The sequence below is a fragment of the Phaenicophaeus curvirostris genome, chromosome 1 (assembly GCF_032191515.1).
Source record: "Phaenicophaeus curvirostris isolate KB17595 chromosome 1, BPBGC_Pcur_1.0, whole genome shotgun sequence".
Classification (NCBI taxonomy): domain Eukaryota; kingdom Metazoa; phylum Chordata; class Aves; order Cuculiformes; family Cuculidae; genus Phaenicophaeus; species Phaenicophaeus curvirostris.
The window spans coordinates 205,695,761-205,716,822 of record NC_091392.1 but is presented as its reverse complement, the minus strand read 5'-3'; the positions used below and the strand labels follow the sequence as shown (position 1 = coordinate 205,716,822).

The following is a 21,062-nucleotide window of genomic DNA, read 5'->3' as shown; positions in this document are numbered from 1 at the left end:
CTATTGAATTTTCTAACAATGCAGGCTAGGTTATATTCCTTCATTTTGTAAAATTTATTTTTCTTTCTGAACAATTTATAAAATATATTGGTCTTAAAATGTTACACACATACCAATATTTTCAGACAATTCTATAATATTCCAACCACAGTGAGCATAACATCTATTTTTTATTTACAGGACCCCGTTATGCTGTACAAATAGGTGAAAAAATGATAGATTATAATGAAGAATTCCGTCTTTTCCTATCGACAAGGAACCCAAATCCCTTCATTCCACCTGATGCCTCTTCTATTGTTACAGAAGTAAACTTTACCACAACAGGGAGTGGCTTAAGAGGACAGGTAAGCATTTACAATAAAAACAATGTATTCATAGCAGACCTTCAGAGCTACATCCACCTTCTGGAACCAGCGTTATGGTACAATTTGCATTAATAGTCATGGAGATGTTTTCTAGCATAGAAATATAAATGGTAAAATTGATGCTTTAACTAAATTTCAATTTTAAAATCTTGGGTTTATGCACTTTGGAATCAAGTAGTGAGTCCAGTAGAGAAAATGAAACTGTCTCATTGACTTCAGGTGCATCAGACTAATTACTCAGCTTCTGTTTTCTGTTCATTGTGCATTTATGGTACCATAGAAATATTTCTGTTATTGTTCTCCAGTGTCCTAGGTAGAGACTAATGCTGGCATCAAGATACTTAGGGCACAGGAAAAATGTAATGAAACCGAAATAATATGTATTTCTCTTCCTCAAAAATGCTTTTGGCTTTTAAACTCTTTTCGTAGTATTTAGGAAGTAAAATGTAAAATACTGATCGAAGAGAGAAAATGAAAGTGATAAATTAAAGGAAGAAACCCCTCTCTTTATTTCGTATGAAACAATTTCTTCCAAACCAACAAGAGGCTTAGAATGGGCTGTAAATAAGATGTTGATAAATAAATATATTTCAAAAAGTGAAGCACATTGATTTCTTCACTCCTCTGGAGGGAGTGAATCTACATCATAAAATGTAAACAAATGAATTGTCCCCCTCTTTAAGTGGAAACATAGAAAAAAAATTTATTTCTCTCTTTTTGGCAGGAGAGGGGTTTGGCTATTGATAGTCCTGCTGGAAAGAAATTCGAGGCTATCCTTTCCAGTTTGTGCTTTCTATCACCTTCTTTTTATATCTGATCACAGTATATGCAGTGACAAAGACTACCAATCATTTCAACACAGATGCGATTCAGAGTGAGGTGCAGAGGTTTAGGTCTCAGCATAAAAGGGTGTGAATCAGTGTCATTAATAATGTGAGATGTCCTTGAGTATCTCGCTGGGCTGGCATCTGCTCTCATGCACAAGAGCGTGGTTCACAGTAGTTCCTGGGTTATACTTGCCACTGCAGGATATTCTGGATGTCTACATAGATTTAAAGCTGTTGGATGCAACTGAGTAAACCCTCAGAAGTCTACTTTCAAAAATATAGACTGTATACTGCTATATGATTAATGAGTATTTATTATATACGAGGATAGGCTGAGAGAGCTGGGCTTACTCAGCATGGAGAAGAGAAGGCTTGGAGGAGATGTTACAGCAACTTTCCTGTACCTGAAGGGGGCCTCCGAGAAAGCTGAGGAGGGACTGTTTACAAAGACTTCTAGTGATAGGACTAGGGGGAATGGCTTTAAATTGGAGAGGGGCGGATTTAGACTACACATAAGGAGGAATTTCTTCACGATGAGAGTGGTGAGGCCCTGGCACAGGTTGCCCAAGGAGGTTGTGGCTGCCCCATCCCTGGAGGTGTTGAAGGTCAGGTTTGATGGGGCCTTGGGCAGCCTGATCTAGTGGGAGGTGTCCCTGCCCATGGCAGCAGGGCTGGAACTGTGAGATCTTTAAGGTCCCTTCCAACCTAAACCATTCTATGATTATGCTAGGTAATTAATATGTGTATATATTATGAGATATTAGAGTGGGTTTTATCCTATTGAATAATCTCCTTTCCTTTTAGCTTTTGGCTTTAACCATTCAGCATGAAAAGCCTGATTTGGAAGAGCAGAAGACAAAACTGTTACAACAAGAAGAAGAGAAGAAGATACAGTTAGCTAAGCTTGAGGAATCTCTTTTGGAGGTGAAATAAATTTACCTTTTTTAAATCCGTTTGATAAATAAGATAGTCAAAAATAAGGAAATGAGGAAAATAGGGAAGATGGTGAGTGTTGGAATAATGGGCCCTCAGAATTTTTGATGTGAGAAAATAAAAGCATTATTTTCCTGGGGGTGTTAGGGCAGTAAAGTAGGTAAAGTACATGCATCTGCCATGACACTATAGTATTTCAAAACATTAATCCATGTCAAAGCTAAATGTGTGAATTGTGGGGTTAGATTCAAAATGTCATTAATTTTAATGCATTAAAAAGAGAAAACTTAATTAAAAATGATTCTATTTCAAATGATGAGTTTTCAAAAAGCCACATTTTAAAAATTGTGAATCATGTCAAATGATATTTCCTCAAGTTGGGAAGTGATTCTACGTTGCAAAAGGAAAAAAAACTGAAAGAAACAATCCCGGTAGAAAATGGAAAGATTTATTGAGAGGCGTTTAAAACTTTAAACCTCCACAACTGTCTTATTAAGAATGAACTGTAATGTTCCTTTCTCGTATTTAAAACTGATATTCTAAATTTTCAATTTATTTTTAATTTTAATGAAACCAATTATGCTCAGAAACAGTTTTATACCCCTGTAAGAAAAGGTACCTTCCAAGGAAGAGGATTGTTTATTGTTTGCATTTTGTCATGGATTTCACTGAAACTATACTTCATGCCTGTAGCAGTGGATCCTCAAACCCTCCTTCCTTCTAATGTTATAGATGACATTAGGACATGACATTAGGAGATTGACCTACGGCCTGAAAACTCTCAATTTGTAGCCTGGTCATAGAACTTGCCAGTATCCAAATCAATGGAGCTGAGCATAAGCTAATAATTTTTACAGATTCCTCAAAAAGTAATACACTGACCTTAATTAACAGTGGCCATTAATAGCTTAGTTTTAGAGTTTTGCACATAATTATCTATCAGATTTGAATTTCCACATGTAATGTTCCTATTAAGACTCAGGTACTAATTCTCTCTAAGGTTTTTTTTAAAACTGTCATGGGGCAGAATGTGGAGACGTTCCCTGAAAAGATTCTTTATTCAGAGTTGATCATTGTTTAACATCGTAATTTCTACCAAAAGCTTAGAGTTTAGAGATGAGACAGAAAAACGTCCACTTTTTAGAACAGGCTTTTTGTGTGATCTTGGAACTCCAAAATCTTTCATATTTGTCCAGCCTGAAATGTCAAGTGTAAAATTTCAAGTGATTGATGCTTAAGGCACCTGCAACAAGTGGCCAAGTAATAACACTGAGGTTGGTTTCAACTTTGTCATTCTTGTGAGCCTCGTTGACCCTGAAGAAAGAAACCCAACGCTCAGTGGAAACTGATGGGTGCTACCTGGACTTCATCAACAAAGAAGCGAGCGCTGGAGGTGATCTAGCTGAATTCAAGTTAATCCTAAAGCAACGTTAGCATTCCATTTGAAGTATTGTATTAGTTTTCTTCTGAAAGCCTTGGAGTTAAAGACATCCGTGCTGTGGTTATCTCATAGTTCACACTATGATTCCTCATAGCAAAACTGGCCTCCTTGAGACAACAGATGATCTTGTCCTAAACTCTTTTCAACTAGGGAACTAAATACCTTCTAGTATTGTGCCTGGTGAACCTGTGCTTCCAGATATGCTGAAATGCAGGTAATCTCAAGGATCTCTGAATTTGTTATAATCATGAATATTCATCTCAGCTGGAAAGGAGAATCTATAGGGGATATTGGAATGTTAGTTTGTGAATGATGGGTACAGGTAGCTAAAAAAAACCAACTTAATTTGTATTTACTGTGGTGATATCAGTGTGCAAGACTCTGATCATAGAAATCTTTCTCAAAAGCTTGCTGATGATTTAAGTTTCAGAACCTGAAAATCTGGATTTTTGGAGTTTGTTCTGGGGTTTTATCTTCAATAGCTCTTAAAAACAGCATCTCATTTTTTTGAGGAACCACCTGCTTTCTAGTACAATTTAATGCATATTTAATGATTCAGAAATATGTGCAGGTCAGAAAGAAGGACAGCTTCCAAAATGGTTACTTTACAGGATTTTATTTTTAATGTAATATTGATTAATTTTTTTTACAGACACTTGCAACATCACAAGGCAATATACTAGAAAATAAGGATCTGATTGAATCTTTGAATCAGACTAAAGCAAGTAGTGCTCTCATCCAAGAATCACTTATTGAATCTCACAGACTTCAGAGTTTCCTTGATAAGGTAGAATAATATTTTAATGTGTTATTACTGTTTTTTTCCTGCTAAAAATAGTTAGCATCTATATAGAAAGGATATACATATCCACAGGAATATAATACTAAATTACTTTTTGGGATAAAAGATATTTGGGATATGCAAGTACAGAAAGTATTTTCAGTAATTAAATTAAACAATTTAAAGTCATAACTGTTTCAATTAAAGCAATTTTCCCCAATGACTTATTGGCAAGTAATGGAGTTTTTCTTTATTTTTATCTTTAAGATCCCTTCCAACTCAAATCATTCTCTGATTTTTTGATCATTGGTAATGCTGTTTCTCTGTCACGCTGTTTATATAACATATTGCAGAGTTTTCCTCTGTGTTCTTCTTTGTTTAGTTTAAAATTTTCTGTTGAGTTTTGGCATGTGTTCTGTAGTAGGAGGAAGCCTCAGTGGCCTAGGAATTAATTTTTTCAAAATGTTCTTAATAATTGAAAGATTTTTTTGCTAAAAATGCTTTCTTGCAATTTTGAAATCTAAAGACAGTACTGAAGTCTTGAGTGCATGTTCCTCACTTTGGAGAACTAGAAAAGATTCTGTTTTCTAAAGCAGATGGAGTTAACTGTTTTTTTTTCAGTGGGATGATTAAATGTTTATGCAATAACCATTAGATGGCAGCAAGGTACTGGTTTTTATATGTGCATGTTTTTCTTTATATCCACAGGAGAGGGATGCCTATCTCCCTTTGGCAGAGAGTGCTAGCAAGATGTACTTTACTATCTCTGACTTGTCCAAAATAAATAATATGTACCGGTTTAGTTTGGCAGCTTTCCTGCGGCTTTTCCAAAGGGCTCTGCAAAGTGAGCAGGTATTTTCTCTTCTTCCTGAAGCTGTTCATGCTGTAGAAGAATCCATTTGCTTTGATCCTTTGAATTTCTTAATTTATCTGGACATTTTTAGAAAATAATAGTAACAAGTGATGAAATGTATCAGTAGTGATGCTGAACTGTTGTGCTTTAGATGTTCAGAATACATGCACATGGAATTTTTTAATGAACATACATCTTATATACATTGAAAAATTGCTGTGCTATCTGAAAATAAAGGTACTTTTTTTGAAATTTCAGCCTTGCTCTTTGTTTAAAGTGAATTAGGAAAACCAAGGCTGATTATAACTACTGAAGGCTTTATTTAAATAAATTAATGATCTAATCTGCAAATAACACTAGTTCTGTCACAAGGGGTAGAATAAGGTAATGTATTTCTACATGACTCAGTTAGCTGAAGGAAGATCAAAACTTTATCTGCTTTTATAAAGTTTGTAAGCATGCATGCAGCCTTTCCTGCTGAAAATGTAGTTTTTACTTTTCTGTGTTCTAAGTGGCCAGTATATTCTTTGTACTAAAGCACAGGATTTTGGATTTATCCCTTGTCACCTCGCTCTTTAGATCTGAAAACTGACACTGAGTAATGATGCATTTTCTTTTTATTCAGCATCTTCAAAATTTGTCTTATTTCTATTTGTTTCCACTCTAACAAGTCTAGCAGCCTTGAGTCATGTCACTTCTGGATTCTCTTTTATTCCAGCATCTGTGCTTACAACTACCCTTCAGCTCCAGTCATTACCAGGAACATGGTTCTGACTCTGCAAACTTGCCCTCCTTAAAATTCTTTGCCTATTACTTCTTTTCCACATGAGCTTCCAACTTCTTGTTATTACTTCGCACTCTTTCGTAGTTTCTTTTCTTCCTGCCTATTATGTTAGCCATTTAAAGCTCAACTTCTGGTGTCACCTTCTTTGTTTTCTTCCTTTTTTCCTGCCTCTCTATCCAATTCTTCATTTTTCTCATGTCGTACAATGTTTATAGTCAAGATTTTCAAGGCCAAAATATTAATTTCTTAATGTCTCAGCGTGAACTTCTCATTATGTCATCTACTCATTGAAAACTGCAGCTGAATTCAATAATATGTGTTTAGAACTAGTGTCACATACAATCTGGATTATTTGTGTCAGTCTGCTGAAATTTGCAGGGTCCATAAAAGAAGATGTTTATTTCCACATGAATTTTTGAGATCCAAACTTTCTTTTTAGGATTCAAGCAATACTGAGGACAGAATCAAGTCGCTTATTGGCTCATTGAAACACACAGTGTATGAATACGTTTGTCGTTGTTTGTTTAAGGTAAGATTGCATTTTTCCTGACTTCTGTACAGTGCACTGGCTTTGATAGTATTTTTTCAGTAACCAACGCTTGATTTACTTCAAATAAGCAGTGTTGTGTCTACGTATGTAGTACATGCAAAAATTACACTTGCAGTATTTAACACACAAAATGAGGAGGACTGAAAATTAGGATATAGCAGAATTAAGGTTCCTCTTCACAGTTCTCCACAGAGCAATTTTGTAATCGACAAGGCTGTCCTCAGGCTTGTCATACCTCTGCTTTACCTTTGGTTCCTCATCTCTGCCTCATTTTGGCTCCATTGCAGGTCCCAGGCTTCACAGGCTTGTGAGAACTCTTATTCTCTTTGCTTTTATTTCTAGCATTCCGAAGTATATTGTAAAAAGTCCCTCCCCAGCTTAACCCAGTCCCATGCATCGTTGTTTTTTATTCTGTTCTTCCCTCTGACCTAGGCTTTATGCTTTGTGGTTAAGTTTCACTGTCTTCAAAGGAAAACAAGACGTACCACCTTCCTTATGTATACCTAAGATTTTAATGAGAGAAAATGTGTGTATATCTTATATTGTCTGGTAAAATACATCCTCCAGATTACAGTCAGACTTCGAAAATTGGAGACTTCAGTCTCTGTTTCTGAGTGGTCCTGATTTTCCAGAGGACCAACTCCCACATTGACTTCATTACCATCTGTATTTTCCAGCATAGCCATGGTAAAACACATCTATGAACATTTCTGTGGATGGACAAAGGAATCTTAGTTTTAACAAGCTAATATTCTTCTAAAAAGTATTGTCCTGAATGTTTTGCATGGTTTATTCTATGGCTCCAATAAATCCTTATTCCTCCAATGCTCAGAGAATGGCTGAAATCCGAGTGATGCAACATTCCTAGGAAAAATGCAGGTTACAATTGGGGCTTTTTTTTCAAAATTCTATTTCAAAAAATTGCTCTAAGAAGATTTCAAGGATTTCCAATGTACAGTTAAAAATAATAGATTCTGTTCAGTATGTTTGCTCTATTACAAATAAGTGTTTTTTTCTTCTTCACTTGAATTCAGAAGTAGTTACATACAGGGCTTGGGTTGTTGCTTGTCTTTAAGTATATAGCACTTTTGAATTAGGAAACGTGTCATTAAGTCACTGCTATGGAATAAGAGGAGGTTTATTAATGGAATTTTGTTGCTTATAAAAAAAGCAGAAAGGTGGTTTTTGATGAGCATATAAATACATTTTTACTGCTTTTATTTCAGGCTGATCAGCTAATGTTTGCTCTGCATTTTGTACGAGGAATGCACCCTGAACTTTTTCAAGAGAATGTAAGTGCTAGAGGAGAAGATCCTCAAATGGTTTGCTTGAAGTTAATAAGCGGAGTAATTAAGTAGATAAAAAGTTTTCATCAGTAGGCATGGGACATGGGATTTTAGATTTACATGCTACTATATTTCTGTAGTAGTTGCTTTTAGATGTCAACGTTATATTTATTAGGTTCAAAGTGAAGATTGGTTTGAAAAGGTAGATACACAGCTGCCTTTTCAAGGGGTCTGAAAAAGAGAGAGGGGTCTGTTCATTTATTTGCAGGCACTGTATTGGTGTTTCCAGCCACCATGTGGCAAAACATTTATCCATCCTTCCAGTTAGGTAACAAATATTCCTTTGTAAGTGAAGTGATGGATACCCATCTATTTCACTGTGAGCAAGGGTTGCTTGTGCTTTGTATCAAGTGAAATCCCACAGTCTTTCAGCAATGAAGCTGCCTGATAGAAAGAACTTGAATTAATCTTGTGGCAGACCCTGGCTAACTCCTCATTATTAGAACTAATTAATCATTTCAGCTTCTGAAAATATCTTGCTTTATCTTTCTAGTCCTTGAGTTTATAGAGTCATCAAGGCAGCAACTTTCAAATAGTTTTCTGACTTAATTAAAACCTGACTGCCTAGGCTTCGTGTGAATACAGCTTTATGTGTTGGTTACTATTATTTAGCATGCATTTCCATCAGCTATTAGAGCTCATAACCAGCTTCATCTGGATTATATACAATGCACATTCCTGCAGTATCTTGAGTACTCAAGAATCAAAACAGGCAAATAATACCAATAATTTTCTTACTTCTCTGAAAGGTACAAGTTATTTTAATTAAATTGTGGAGAGAAGAGTGCTGGTGCAAGTATCTATTGAGGAAAATGAAGCCAAAGTAGTTATCCTTTTAAAGTTATTTCTTTTAAAGCTTTTAATCTGATGAGACTAGAAGTTGCTTATTATGTTACTGGAGAATTTATTGTTCTAAGTCCCTGTCCCCAAAGAGTTCAGCCTTCTACACTTATGAATTTTTTGTATGGTAATGAGAAATTTACAGTACAACTTCAAGGTTGTACTATAAAATGTCTTGGCTCTTAGTAGAGACGTGCTCTTTCTGAATCAATATGTGTAATTTTTTGGAGGCAGATTTACTTGTCTCTACACATTATACTTCCGCTTTTCTTCATAAAAATATGACATGATTTCTGGTTTTAAAACCAGGGTGCCTTTATGTATTTCTCTGCACAAACATTTTCTTTGTAACTGGGAGAAGAACGTCAATTTGCAGTTGAAAGAGAGAGTTGTTTCAAGACTGAAGTAGATTAATAGGTGCAAAAAGCTATGCTGGGCTCTCTTTCAGACTTTTAAATTTTGAACGTTATTTCAACAATTAAATTATGTTTATCATAGAATCATAGAATCACAGATACTATGTAAAATTCCGATACTCTTGAAGATGTTTTTCTTGCCACCTCCAAATATAGGATTATGCCATATGTTTTAAAACGCTTACATAATCTGTTTTAAAATGCTTAAAGGTTGTCTTCTTTGATACAAATACCAAGTCTTAACACCTTTAGTCATACATAAATTCACCTTACATTTCCCTTTCTTTTTTTTTTTTTTAATGCAACCAAAATATTCATAACACAAATCCATTATCTTTAAGTATTCCTGCTGGTCTAATAACTGCTTTGGAATACCATAACATGAAAAACTGTTGAAACATTGGTTCTGTACTTATTGTTTCTGTGTTGGCTGATGGTGCCCTTTCAGGCTGTCTGTGTGTCCTTTCCAGCCATGGATGTTAGTTCTTGCTAGTCTCTAGTTACACAAGCTGAGTGGGAGCTATGGGTGCTGAGACAGGAGAGGGCTTCTCCTTTTGTTTCCTTTTGATATAGACCACTACTCTATTAGCTTGAATTTTAGAATCATAGAGTCATAGAATCATAGAATAACCAGGTTGGAAGAGACCCACCGGATCATCGAGTCCAACCATTCCTATCAAAAATCTTCTAGTAGTATTTTCTTGAGTATATCCTACAACTCTTTCAGAATCTGGGCTTTAATTAAATTAATCTTCCTTTTTTTGCCTCTATGCTACTGTATTTTAATCTTTATTCTTAAAGATGTCTTGTTACTTATCTGTGTTGTTCATTTATTCCCCGTAGGAATGGGAGACTTTTACAGGTGTGATCATTGGAGATACCATAAGAAAATCAGTAAGCTGCATTCATTTGTCTATTTGGGAATAAGGACTTTTTACTTAAATCCTGAAAAGTTAAAGTTGTATTCTTACTATATTGTTTATTTAATTGCATTCATAAATTCAGGGAACAAATAACTTCTTACATAGTAATATAAAATATTTAAAACTTGTTGAATTTTAACATGGCATTTTCTAATTTGCATAACTTTTTTTTGCCTTTGTTGCCTTTTTTAATCTTTTTTTTCCTGTTGCCAGGATTACCATTTGTTTCTTTCAGTTGTATAAGAGGGTTTTAAGCCCTCTTCTGTAACTAAAATCAGTGTCTCTGAATCCCTCTTCCTCCTGGTATCATAGATGAGTTTTAGTTTTTGTATGGATCGATGGAATTGGCCACACACTTCGCTAATTTTGACATGCTTTTTCCCTGAGACTCAGAGTTCTGCACCTGGAGGTGCGTTTATATATTTTCCTAGGTGACAGAGCTAGCTTAAAAAGCTTGTGTTGCATACCTGGCCAATCATAATGTTAGTTTACTAAGTGCCCTCAATTCTATTGAGTCTTCACACTTTCAAAATAACCTTCCAGTAGAGAAAGGTAGAGAAAAAAGCTAAGCTTTCTTCCCCATTATCACCCTTCTTTGAACCAAATATTGTGCCAAAGGTTTTCAAAGGTGTTTTTAGGAACCATGAGCACAGTCTTTGCCTCTTCTTTTGATAATCTCCTCTTTCAGTCAGGGTAGCTCATATCTATCAGGTTTAGGTGTAGTTTTTTATAGTACAAAACTACTTTAGCTTTGTTTAGATATCTGTCAGGGTATCTCATATATCCAATGGTACAAGAAAATGACTAGCTTTAAGTACCTTGTTTTTAGAATATCCATGACACCAATTGTGTTCACATGCATGCTGGCAGTAGAAGCAAGTCACTTAAAACACAAAGTATTACTCGAGTTTTCTTACTTAGGCAACTGGTTGCTAAAAAGATCTGTAAATTCCGACTTTCTCTAACCAATGGGTGACTCTACAGATTTTGCATTTCAGTTTGAATATAGAAATCCGTCTTCATCTCTGTGGAGTCCTTATACTTCAACTAAATGTCAGTGAACTTGATGGTGGTTTAGTACTTTTTTTTGCCCTAGGTTTTTTTCAGGCTATGTGAGATCTGATTGTATAATGAAATTTAACACCAGTTGTACCTCTACCCCACCTAATACAGAACCCGTTGATTTTGGATTCAACCTCAGTTCTAGCTGAAATGTATAGTGCCAACCCATCTCAAGTTTATTCCTACACCTGCTTTTGAGTTTCCTACTATTATTCCTTCACAGAGTTCATAACTCATGGCTGAGAAATTCTTTCACAAGAAAGCTTTCCTTTTTCTGCTGCACGTTTAAGACAACTCTTGAAGTTACTCAGTGGTTGAGACATCCAAATAGATTCCCATATGGAGACTGTTAGGCTGGTTAATGGCTACTGTAAGATTTTTTATACAAAATGATACAGTGAATACAGAGACTGCACTGAAGCTTAACCTATGGTGTTCAAACTTAATTTCCTCCACCCCCAGCATCAAAGAAGCAGATAAATAGAGTTGTTGTCAAACTTTACCAGTGCAGAGATACCCAGAAGTGATGCTTTGCCTAGTGAATTACCCCAGAATTTCCCTGTGTGTGGAGAACCATCTTTTTCGTGACTGTGAATACATGCAAAGGAGTTATTTGTTTGAAGACAGTTGCTCAGAGTTCGTATGCAGATACCCAGTCATTTGGGTCAGTTGTTTGTAATGGAAAAGAAAACTCTTTAGAGTTGAATTCGTTGTATAGATATTCTAACTGATAAAACATTTTCAGGCTCAAGTCGTAAAGCAAATGGTAATGCAACCAGTAGATCTGAAATTTGGATCATTATTAGTAGCTTTTCTTTTGTTATGCCATTGTTGAACTTAGCAAAAGACCACGGAAAGTTTCCTGCTGTGAATGCTGTTTTTATTTAAAGCATGAGTTTCACAATCTTCTTACCGAACATAGTATTTCACAAAAATTTGTGTACCTTATGCGTGTAATGTAACTTGCTTCACAAAGGATTCGCAAAGAAGTATTCGTGACCAGCTTCCCTCTTGGATAGAACAAGACCGAGCCTGGGCAGTAGCATCTTTGAAGGTATACATCACGTGGTGGGTTGAATTCAACTTAAAAAGCCTTCATTTTCACAAATAATAAGTTGGACTTGAATACTCAAATATATGTTTGTCAGATGGACATATTTTTTTTTTATTTTAAACTGTCTATTCTCTCTTCGAGAAACCATGTCTTTATATATAACCACTTGAAAACAAAGCTGGTTTTTTGTTCTTAAATTTCATCTCATATATCTGAGCTTTTCAATGTACATCTCTGCCCCATCTAACGATGAATTTCAGTGCAGGTGAATGACCCCATGATCTCACTGAGATTAGAAAACGCTGTACACCTACCCAAGGTGCTACAATTTCTACAGACAGTAAAATATACTTAGGAAAAATTGTGAAGAATATTTAAGTTGAACTTTTCCCTTAGGTAGGGACTTGCACCATCGACTTCATATGATATTGAAACCCACAAACTGTTAACTGGGAAACTAGTTTTCTACTTAGAATCATAGAATCATAGAATAGTTTGGGTTGGAAGGGACCTTAAAAATCATCTAGTTCCAACCCCCCTGCCATGGGCAGGGAAACCTCTCACTAGGTCAGGCCCCATCCAGCCTGGCCTTGAACAACTCCAGGGATGGGGCAGCCACAACTTCCCTGGACAACCTGTGCCAGTGCTTCACCACTCTCATCGTGAAGAAATTCCTTCTTATGCCTAGTCTTTATGTCTACTCTACTTACTAGATTTCCATGCTTGACTTCAGAGGTATTTCAGAGTTTGTTATGGCTCAGATCAAGTAATTTCAGACTGAAACAAAAGCACATTCTTGCTTTGAAGTATTATGATCCTGAAGGGAACTAAATGAAAATGCTAGACCTTGAAATTCTGTCGTAGGCTCTCCTCCTGTGTGTATCTCAGCAGCAGGAAGGAAAACCTTGATTGGTCTTCAGCAAGAGCTTTTGCTGCTATATCCAGAGTTTATTATTTTTCATTTCTTTTCACTGTGGTTCAGCCACAGTTACAGTAAAGGTTTGGCAATCATGATTGCTAAGGGTTTAAACAAAAAACCACACAAATAAACAGAAAGTGAGTAACTGGGTGCACTGACTAGACATAAGGAGGAATTCCTTCACCATGAGAGTGGTGAGGCACTGGCACAGGTTGTCCAGGGAAGTTGTGGCTGCCCCATCCCTGGAGGTGTTGAAGGTCAGGTAGGGTGGAGAGTTGAACAGCCTGGTCTAGTGGGAGGTGTCTCTGCCTTTGACAGGGGTGTTGGAACTGGATGATCTTTAAGGTCCCTTCCAACACAAACTGTTCTATGATTCTGAAAATAACCTCGTTGTGATTAAAGGAAAGAACTACTACTGGGTAGAGCCCAAAGCTTAAAAACAACCCACAAGTTTAAAAACAAAAGCATAGGGCAAATATAGAGCAGATCTAACATTTCCAGAGAATAGGTAAACAAGTGGTTAATTTTAAAACCTACACTTCTCTTGTTGAACTCGAAGGATAAAATGGAACTGAGTTATGTGATAGCACAAGTATTAACCGGTTTAGAGTCATAGGGGGATTTGGGAATTAATTAAAATACACAATGTCCAAATGACCCCTCTTTTTTGTTATTAAATCCGCATTATTTGTTTTGTAGATTTCTCTCCCAGGTCTCTATCAGACACTTTGCTTTGAAGATGAGGGTCTGTGGCGCACTTTTTCTCAGAGCTCTGTATGCGAACAAGACTTCCCATCTACTATTGTAAAAAGGATTTCTTTATTTCAGCAGGTAATCTTTTCATATTAAAATATTTTTTAAAAAATATGAGTTCAGCGCTGGAAATAAGTGTTGAACTCATATTTCTAATTCTTGGGAATTTAGGCTTCAGGCCTCATTGTGTTAGAAATGGTGACAGTATGTACGTTGTCTTACAGCTTAACTAGTTTTTTTAGTCCGAGGATTTTTTTTTTCTGTTATACATGTTTAGTTCCCTCTTACCTGAGTCTTTTTTGTGTTGACATATTGACTGCAACTGAGCATACCCTGAAAGGTAACAAGCTCTTTATTTGTGTTCACTGAATCAGTTTTATGAATAGGTATTAAAATTCTTTCATGTTTGCTTTGTTACTGTGGGACTTGTAAGCTTGTTGAACATCAATAATTTGGTTCGTCATTAAATGTGTAAGCTCATACATCTAACTGAAAACCCACAAATCGCAGTAGCAGCCACTGCTTTTTAGGATAGTAATCATGAAATACTCCTCTTTCTGAAAGCTTGGTGATTGAAAGACTCACCAAGAATGTTGGAGAGGTGAGTTCCTTCCTCTACCCGAGGTTCCTTCTCCTCTGAAAGAGAAAAATGTAATTTTTTTTATGGAAGTAAGGATGTCATTACTTGTTTTCAAATGGTGCAATGATTTTTCATTTGAAGTCACTTCAGATAAAATGAAGGCCTATCAAAGAAGAGATGGAGTATAAGACAATGTAGTTTCATGATGGTTGTCTCTTAGGGACTCTCAATTTGGAGTTTTTGTGGAGAAGGAGAACTTCTGAAATAGCATGCATGGAATTTTAAGAATAAACCATTTGGGAAAGGAATTTGAGTCACGTTTGATTTGATGAAATTCGGAACAGCAATTCTTACCTGTGCAATGTGTTGTCATAAAACCCCCTACATTTATAGGAAAATAAATCTGGAATGATCAGCATATTGCATATCTAAGTATACTGAAACTACCTGGTTAGATGTATGTTAAACTTAAAAATAGTACAGTAGGATGTAATGTCATCTCAAGCTTAAAAAGCAGTATTTTCTAAAAATTTAATGAAAAATTTAATTAAATTATTAAATTATTTTTTTCCTCCAAACTAACAACAGATATTCTAGACTTGGAAGCTGGAATGGGATATTAAGTTCAGAATTGTGGTTTACAGCTCTGCAACTAAGGGGGTAGGAGAAGGGGTGGTGATAACAAAGAATTTCTGCTGAAGTTGCATTAGTTGCTTGCACTGAACATTTCCAGGAAGTTAACTGAAAAAGAGGGAGCTGGCAGGGAAACTACTAATTGAATTTGTACAAGAAGTGATTAGCTGTTGATTTGCTGTAGACTTTAGAAGAAGTGTAGAAGCATCTGGAAAGTAGGAGATTTGGAAGTCAGAAGAAGAAGTTAAATATAATTCTCTAAAGGTGTGCTTAAACAAAGAAACTCTTTGAAAACTGATTATTTTGCAATATTTCTCCACTGAAATCAGAAGCATCAGTATTCCAATCAGGTTACTACCCTAATACTTGTGTAGAATTTTGATTGCCTGTGTAAAGCTAAGTTTGCTTTCGGTCGTTCCAGCTACACACATAGCTACCTATTTTCTAAAACATAGTAGAAAATGTTCCAGTTTACAAATGGCCATGAGATGTGGATCTGTCTTCTGATTCTATGAACAGGACAAGCAACTTAGAAAAGAACAATTACAGTAGTTTATCTAGGAAAGGAATGATCAGATAGCTATATAAATTCAGGGGAAACAACTTTGTTCTGAAGAGAAATTCTGCAACTTTGTTCTGAAAAATTCAGCCTTCTTAGAAGAGTCTTTCTTTGTAAATTGTCGCAGTATACTTTTATAAGCTCATGTTTCCTGCATATACTTTATTTTAAGGTACTTGTGGTCCAAGCTGTCCGACCAGACAGGCTGCAGAGTGCCATGGCTCTTTTTGCGTGTAAAACCTTAGGTAAGTTTATTTTTCACCAGGGTGTTTCCCTACCATTCAATATTTAGAATCATAGAATCATAGAATAGTTAGGGCTGGAACGGACCTTAAAGATCATCTAGTTCCAACCCTCCTGCCATGGGCAGGGACATCCCACTTGATCAGGTTACCCAAGGCCCCATCCAGCCTGGCTTTTAACACCTCCAGGGATGGGACAGCCACCGCTATTTGTGTGTGTGTGTTTGCCTTCTGCTCGCACTGCTAAAAATAATAATACAGCCAACAGTATGTGGTTTATCTTGGTTGTAGATGCGTTCCATGCACCTGTTTGTAGCAGCAAAGCAGTCTTAAGAACAGAAACTTCAGAATGGTTGAGCAGGTGAAGAGAAATCTGCCTAAAATGTTGCTGTCTTTGTCAGTGACAGTAAATATCAAGACAAAAGTAGAAGAACATCACAACCGTATAGTGAAACCTTTTGTAGTGACCAGTGTTTTATGTCTCCAGGGTTTCTCAACTGGAAATAATAACACATCACTTAAAAGACCCAGTGGATTTGCCTTATATGACCTGGTACATCTGTTCTGCATTACCATATAGTGACAAATATCTGCAGCATTGCATGATGTCCATCCCATAATGTTAATCGGGGATGACAGCAGGATCTCCATTTGTTTTTTATATTCTTGTTGCCTATTGACATCAACAGATATTTCTAGTCCTGTATCTTTCAAAGGATTTGAAAGAGTAGTGAGGATTTTCAAAATTATTTCCTTCACTGAAATAAAAGTTAATGAAACTCAGAATTTAGCTTTCCCAAACCTTATTTTTAATCAAATTTTGGTATAAAATTTCATACTAACATTCTGAATATGTCTTTATTGCACATGTGGCTAGTGATTAAGTTCTAAAAATGCTTTATGTAATGTTTTAGTATTTATATTAAATTAATATGGAAATACTTATATTTTGGTACTTCAGCTGCGAAATATAGTTACAGTGAATACAACTCAGTAGAAAGGGATATGATAAAATGAAACTTGCTAAAGGTGCAGGACAGTGTTTTTTAGCCCAAATATCAGAACACATCAAAGATACCACTTTTTGTGGTCCTCATCCACCAAAATAAACCTTTGATGTGTTTAGTTTTGGGCTCCTCACTACAAGACAGATTTTGAGGAGCATGTCCAGAGAAGAGCAACAAAGCAGGTGAAGGGCTGGCTGAGGGAGCTTGGGTTTTTCAACCTGGAGAAGAGGAGGCTGGAGGGAAACCTTGTCACTGTCTACAACTGCCTGAAAGGAGGTTGTAGAGAGGTGGGTGCTGGTCTCTTCTCCCAAGTGACAGGCGATAGGACAAGGGGATATGGGCTCAAGCTGTGCCAGGGGAGGTTCTGGTTGGACATTAGGAAAAAATGTTTCACTGAAAGGGTCATCAGGCACTGGCAGAGGCTGCCCAGGGAGGTGGTGGAGTCACCATCCCTGGAGGTGTTTAAAAAACGGGTAGATGAGATACTTAAGGATATGGTTTAGAGGCACATAGGAATGGTTGGACTTGGCGATCTCAGAGGTCTTTTCCAACCTAGTGATTCTATGATTCTATGATTTCCTCATAATAAGCATAAGCTTTGTAAGTACTCCTTTATAAAACCTAGCTAAAAAAAAACATTCTTACCCCAGAGAATGCTATCGTGCTCTACATCCTGAAGTATTTTTTTTATTGGTTAGATTGACTCAGATACCTTGAATTATGACTGTAGTTGAAAAGAAACTCACAAACCAATCTCTAGTTATTGATCAAGTTTCATTTTTTTCTGTTTCATTTTGCCTGTTTTCTTTATTTCTTTTCTCTCCACCAGTAGCTATTTCCACTTATTATGTCAGTGAAGTGAATGTTAAATCTGGAGTAACTTGTATTTGTGAAAAATGTTAATATATAAACTCAGTGGAGCGACTAGAAAGCTAGAGTGCTGGGTAGCTTTCATTCGAAGTGTAAACTATTTTCAGGCCTTCTGAAAATACATCCGAATTTGGCCAATCATAGAATGGTTTGGGTTGGAAGGGGCCTTAAAGATCATTGAGTTCCAACCCCCCTGCACTGGCCAGGGACACCTCCCACCAGACCAGGCTGCTCAACTCTCCATCCTACCTGGTCTTCAACACCTCCACGGATGGGGCAGCTAGAACTTCCCTGGGCAACCTGTGCCAGTGCCTCACCACCCTCATTGTGAAGAATTTCTTCCTAACATCTAATCTAAATCTTCCCCCTTCTGATTTAAAGCCATTCTCCCTTGTCCTGTTGCTCAAAGCCCTTGTAAAAAGCCCCTCCCCAGCCTTCTAGTAGCCCCGTTCACGTACTGGATGGCTGCTCTAAGGTTTCTCTGGAGCCCTCTCTTCTCCAGTCTGAACAACCCCAGCTCTCTCAGCCCGTCCTCCTAACAGGATTCATTTCGAAACAACTTGCAGATGTTTGTCAGACATTTCTGAGGTTCTTACAGTTCGGAGTCCCCTGAAGAGTCTCCCTCACTGAGCATGGTTCAGTCCAGTGATGAACAGCCCTGCTTTATTTCAGTGTCATTTTATGGATCTTCTAGGATTTAGGGCTTATTGGCAGTAAGCAGCAAAACTCATCAAGGGAGCTGCCCATATCAATTACCTTGTGGCCTCAGTTTGTATATTCATCTCTGCTTATATTTCCTCTGCATGTGTGATGAATGTAAATGAAAATATTTTCCAATACTAGTTTCGTTCAACTAATTTTTTTGAAGCATGTTGATTGATAGTGATTTTATCTGTTTAGTCACATCCATTAGAGTCTCAGGTGCATGCAGAGAACCCAGACCTCATACTTACCTTTGCCAAACTGACTTGTTATATTCCAATTATATGGTGTTGTTCTGTATGGTGATAATAGCTCAAGGCCAAAAACAGACTTTGCCCTCAAAGAAATGTCATAGAATGGTTTGGGTTAGAAGGGACCTTGAAGATCATCCAGTTCCAACCCCCCTGCCAGACCAGGCTGCTCAACGCTCCATCCTACCTGACCTTCAAAACCTCCAGGGATGGGGCAGCCGCAACTTCCCTGGGCAACCTGTGCCAGTGCTTCACCATTCTCATCATGAATAAATTTCTCCTTATGTCTAGTCTAAATCTGCCTCTCTCCAATTTATAGCCATTCCCCCTAGTTTGTCACTCCATACCTTTTTAAAAAGTCCAGAACTGGACACAATACTCCAGGTGAGGTCTCACAAGAGAGGAATAGAGAGACAGAATCCCCTCCCAAGACCTGCTGGCCACACATCTTTTGATGCAGTTCATGATACAGTTGTCCTCCTGGGCTGTGAGCGCGCGTTGCTGGCTCATGTCAAGCTTCTCATCAGTCATATGCACTGTGTCTTTTAGTAAGCGTGGCATAGTTGTTGCTGATTTAGTCTTTTCTGTCTTCCTTTATGTTGTGATTTCTCATTGCACCTAACACTTCACTATTTAAGGTGAAGATGCATTGAAAATATATGCTTAACGCTGTTTATGATACACTAATATGAGCTTTGGGCTCATGTGTTTATGCCTTGCATATAGGCCAACATTCTAAACATATAAGTTGCATATTAAAGCATGTAATAGCCTAAAATAATTGTAGTGCCAAGAACTGTGTGAAGTCAAAGTCTAATAATCAAGGCTATCCAGATAATACAGGAGAGAAATTTTGCATGCGCACATACACACTGCAGTTAGTTTTAGCAGATATCATAGCTTCTCATATTCTTCCATTCCAACTCTTCTCTTTTTGTATGCTTCCTTGAAGGCTACACTCTAAATAAAGACCACAGCTTCTGTTTGTCAAGCTGGAAGTCCAAGCACAATCTTGGTCTTTTTTTCTTATCAATATAGGGTGCCTTATACTGGCATATTATAATGATTTTTTTCTCATTGTAGGACTAGCTTTATGGTCTTCATTGAGCAGAACTCTGACAGCCAGAGAACCTCTGAAGTGGTTAATGAAGCACTCTGTCCTGTTTAGTCACTTTATTGCCATAATAATTCTAATTCTAATTACAGGCATAAAAGAATTATCACCATCACCTTTGAATTTGAAACGCCTGTATAAAGAGACTCTGGAAATTGAGCCCATCTTGATAATTATTTCTCCTGGTGCTGATCCTTCTCAAGAGCTGCAAGAACTTGCTGGTGTTGAAAGGAGTACTGAGTTTTACCATCAGGTCAGTCTTAGATAAGAATACTGATTAAAACCAGCTATGTGTAAAATTTTACAGCAGTACTATCTGTTTTACTGTGGTATTTAAGGAAGATAGTATGCAAAAGCATGGTTTGGTGTCTCTTCATTTGTTTTTCCCACCTACCTCGCCACTAACTTCTGATTCCATTGGCAAAATGAGTTGGAGAAGAGAGACCCACTGAAAACTATACTTCATGATTTCTTCTGCTTATAAGACTTGGTCATTTCTTTCTTCAGCAGAAAAAATAAATCAGATGTTCATTGCTTGTGAAATTCTGTAAAGTATTTTGAGAAATTTTACAAGTAAAGTCCTAAATCTCTCCGCCTCTACTGTGGGTATTGCTTCACTCCTGCTTGTGGGTTTGGAGGCCTAAAACTTCAGACTAAAAGGGCATTGAGTACCTCAACCTTTTCCGTGTGTGTTATCACTGTAAGCCTTGCCCCACCAAGCAATGGGCTCAGAACACTCCTTGGCTGAGAGGAACCTTATAGAACTCAAGAACTTCAAAGTCCTGCCCCTGGGAAAGAAGAAACCCTTGCAGTGATGCAGGTGATAGTTTGACTGGCTGGGCAGGAGCTCTGCTGAAAAGAACTGGAGAGTTTTAGTAGACAACAAGCTGGACATGATGCAGCACTGTGCTCTGCCAGCAGAGAAGTCTAATAACCTAATAACAGCTTTTCAATGCCTACAAGAAAGTCACTGACAAAATTGATGCAGACTCTTTGCAATCAGGCATGGTGTAAATGGATGTAAATGGTAACAAGGTAGGTTATGACTGGATGTAAAGAGGAACTTTTTCACCATGAGAACAGTCAGACAGATTTCCTGGTGCAGTTGCCATCCTTGGAGGTTCCCAAGAGTCTACTGAACAAAGTCCTCAGTTCCTGGATTCATCCTGACTTAAATTATTCTATGATACAAATGGTTCCCTAATACACTCTACCAATATGTTTTATACTTTTCTGTAAAATGTTATTTCTTACTGT

General features: G+C 37.1%; 1 protein-coding gene across 2 annotated transcripts in view; it reads left to right on the top strand.

Annotated features, from left to right (window-relative positions):
• Nucleotides 1-21,062, top strand: part of DYNC2H1 (dynein cytoplasmic 2 heavy chain 1) — a 155,241-nt gene that overhangs the window by 79,727 nt on the left and 54,452 nt on the right. For both annotated transcript variants that reach the window (XM_069883447.1, XM_069883446.1), the window contains 11 exons: nucleotides 181-344; nucleotides 1,997-2,116; nucleotides 4,219-4,353; nucleotides 5,056-5,199; nucleotides 6,424-6,513; nucleotides 7,761-7,826; nucleotides 9,980-10,030; nucleotides 12,098-12,175; nucleotides 13,794-13,925; nucleotides 15,792-15,864; nucleotides 19,898-20,058. In XM_069883447.1, coding sequence (XP_069739548.1) covers nucleotides 181-344; nucleotides 1,997-2,116; nucleotides 4,219-4,353; nucleotides 5,056-5,199; nucleotides 6,424-6,513; nucleotides 7,761-7,826; nucleotides 9,980-10,030; nucleotides 12,098-12,175; nucleotides 13,794-13,925; nucleotides 15,792-15,864; nucleotides 19,898-20,058 — 1,214 coding nt within the window. The remainder of the gene's footprint in view (nucleotides 1-180; nucleotides 345-1,996; nucleotides 2,117-4,218; nucleotides 4,354-5,055; nucleotides 5,200-6,423; nucleotides 6,514-7,760; nucleotides 7,827-9,979; nucleotides 10,031-12,097; nucleotides 12,176-13,793; nucleotides 13,926-15,791; nucleotides 15,865-19,897; nucleotides 20,059-21,062) is intronic.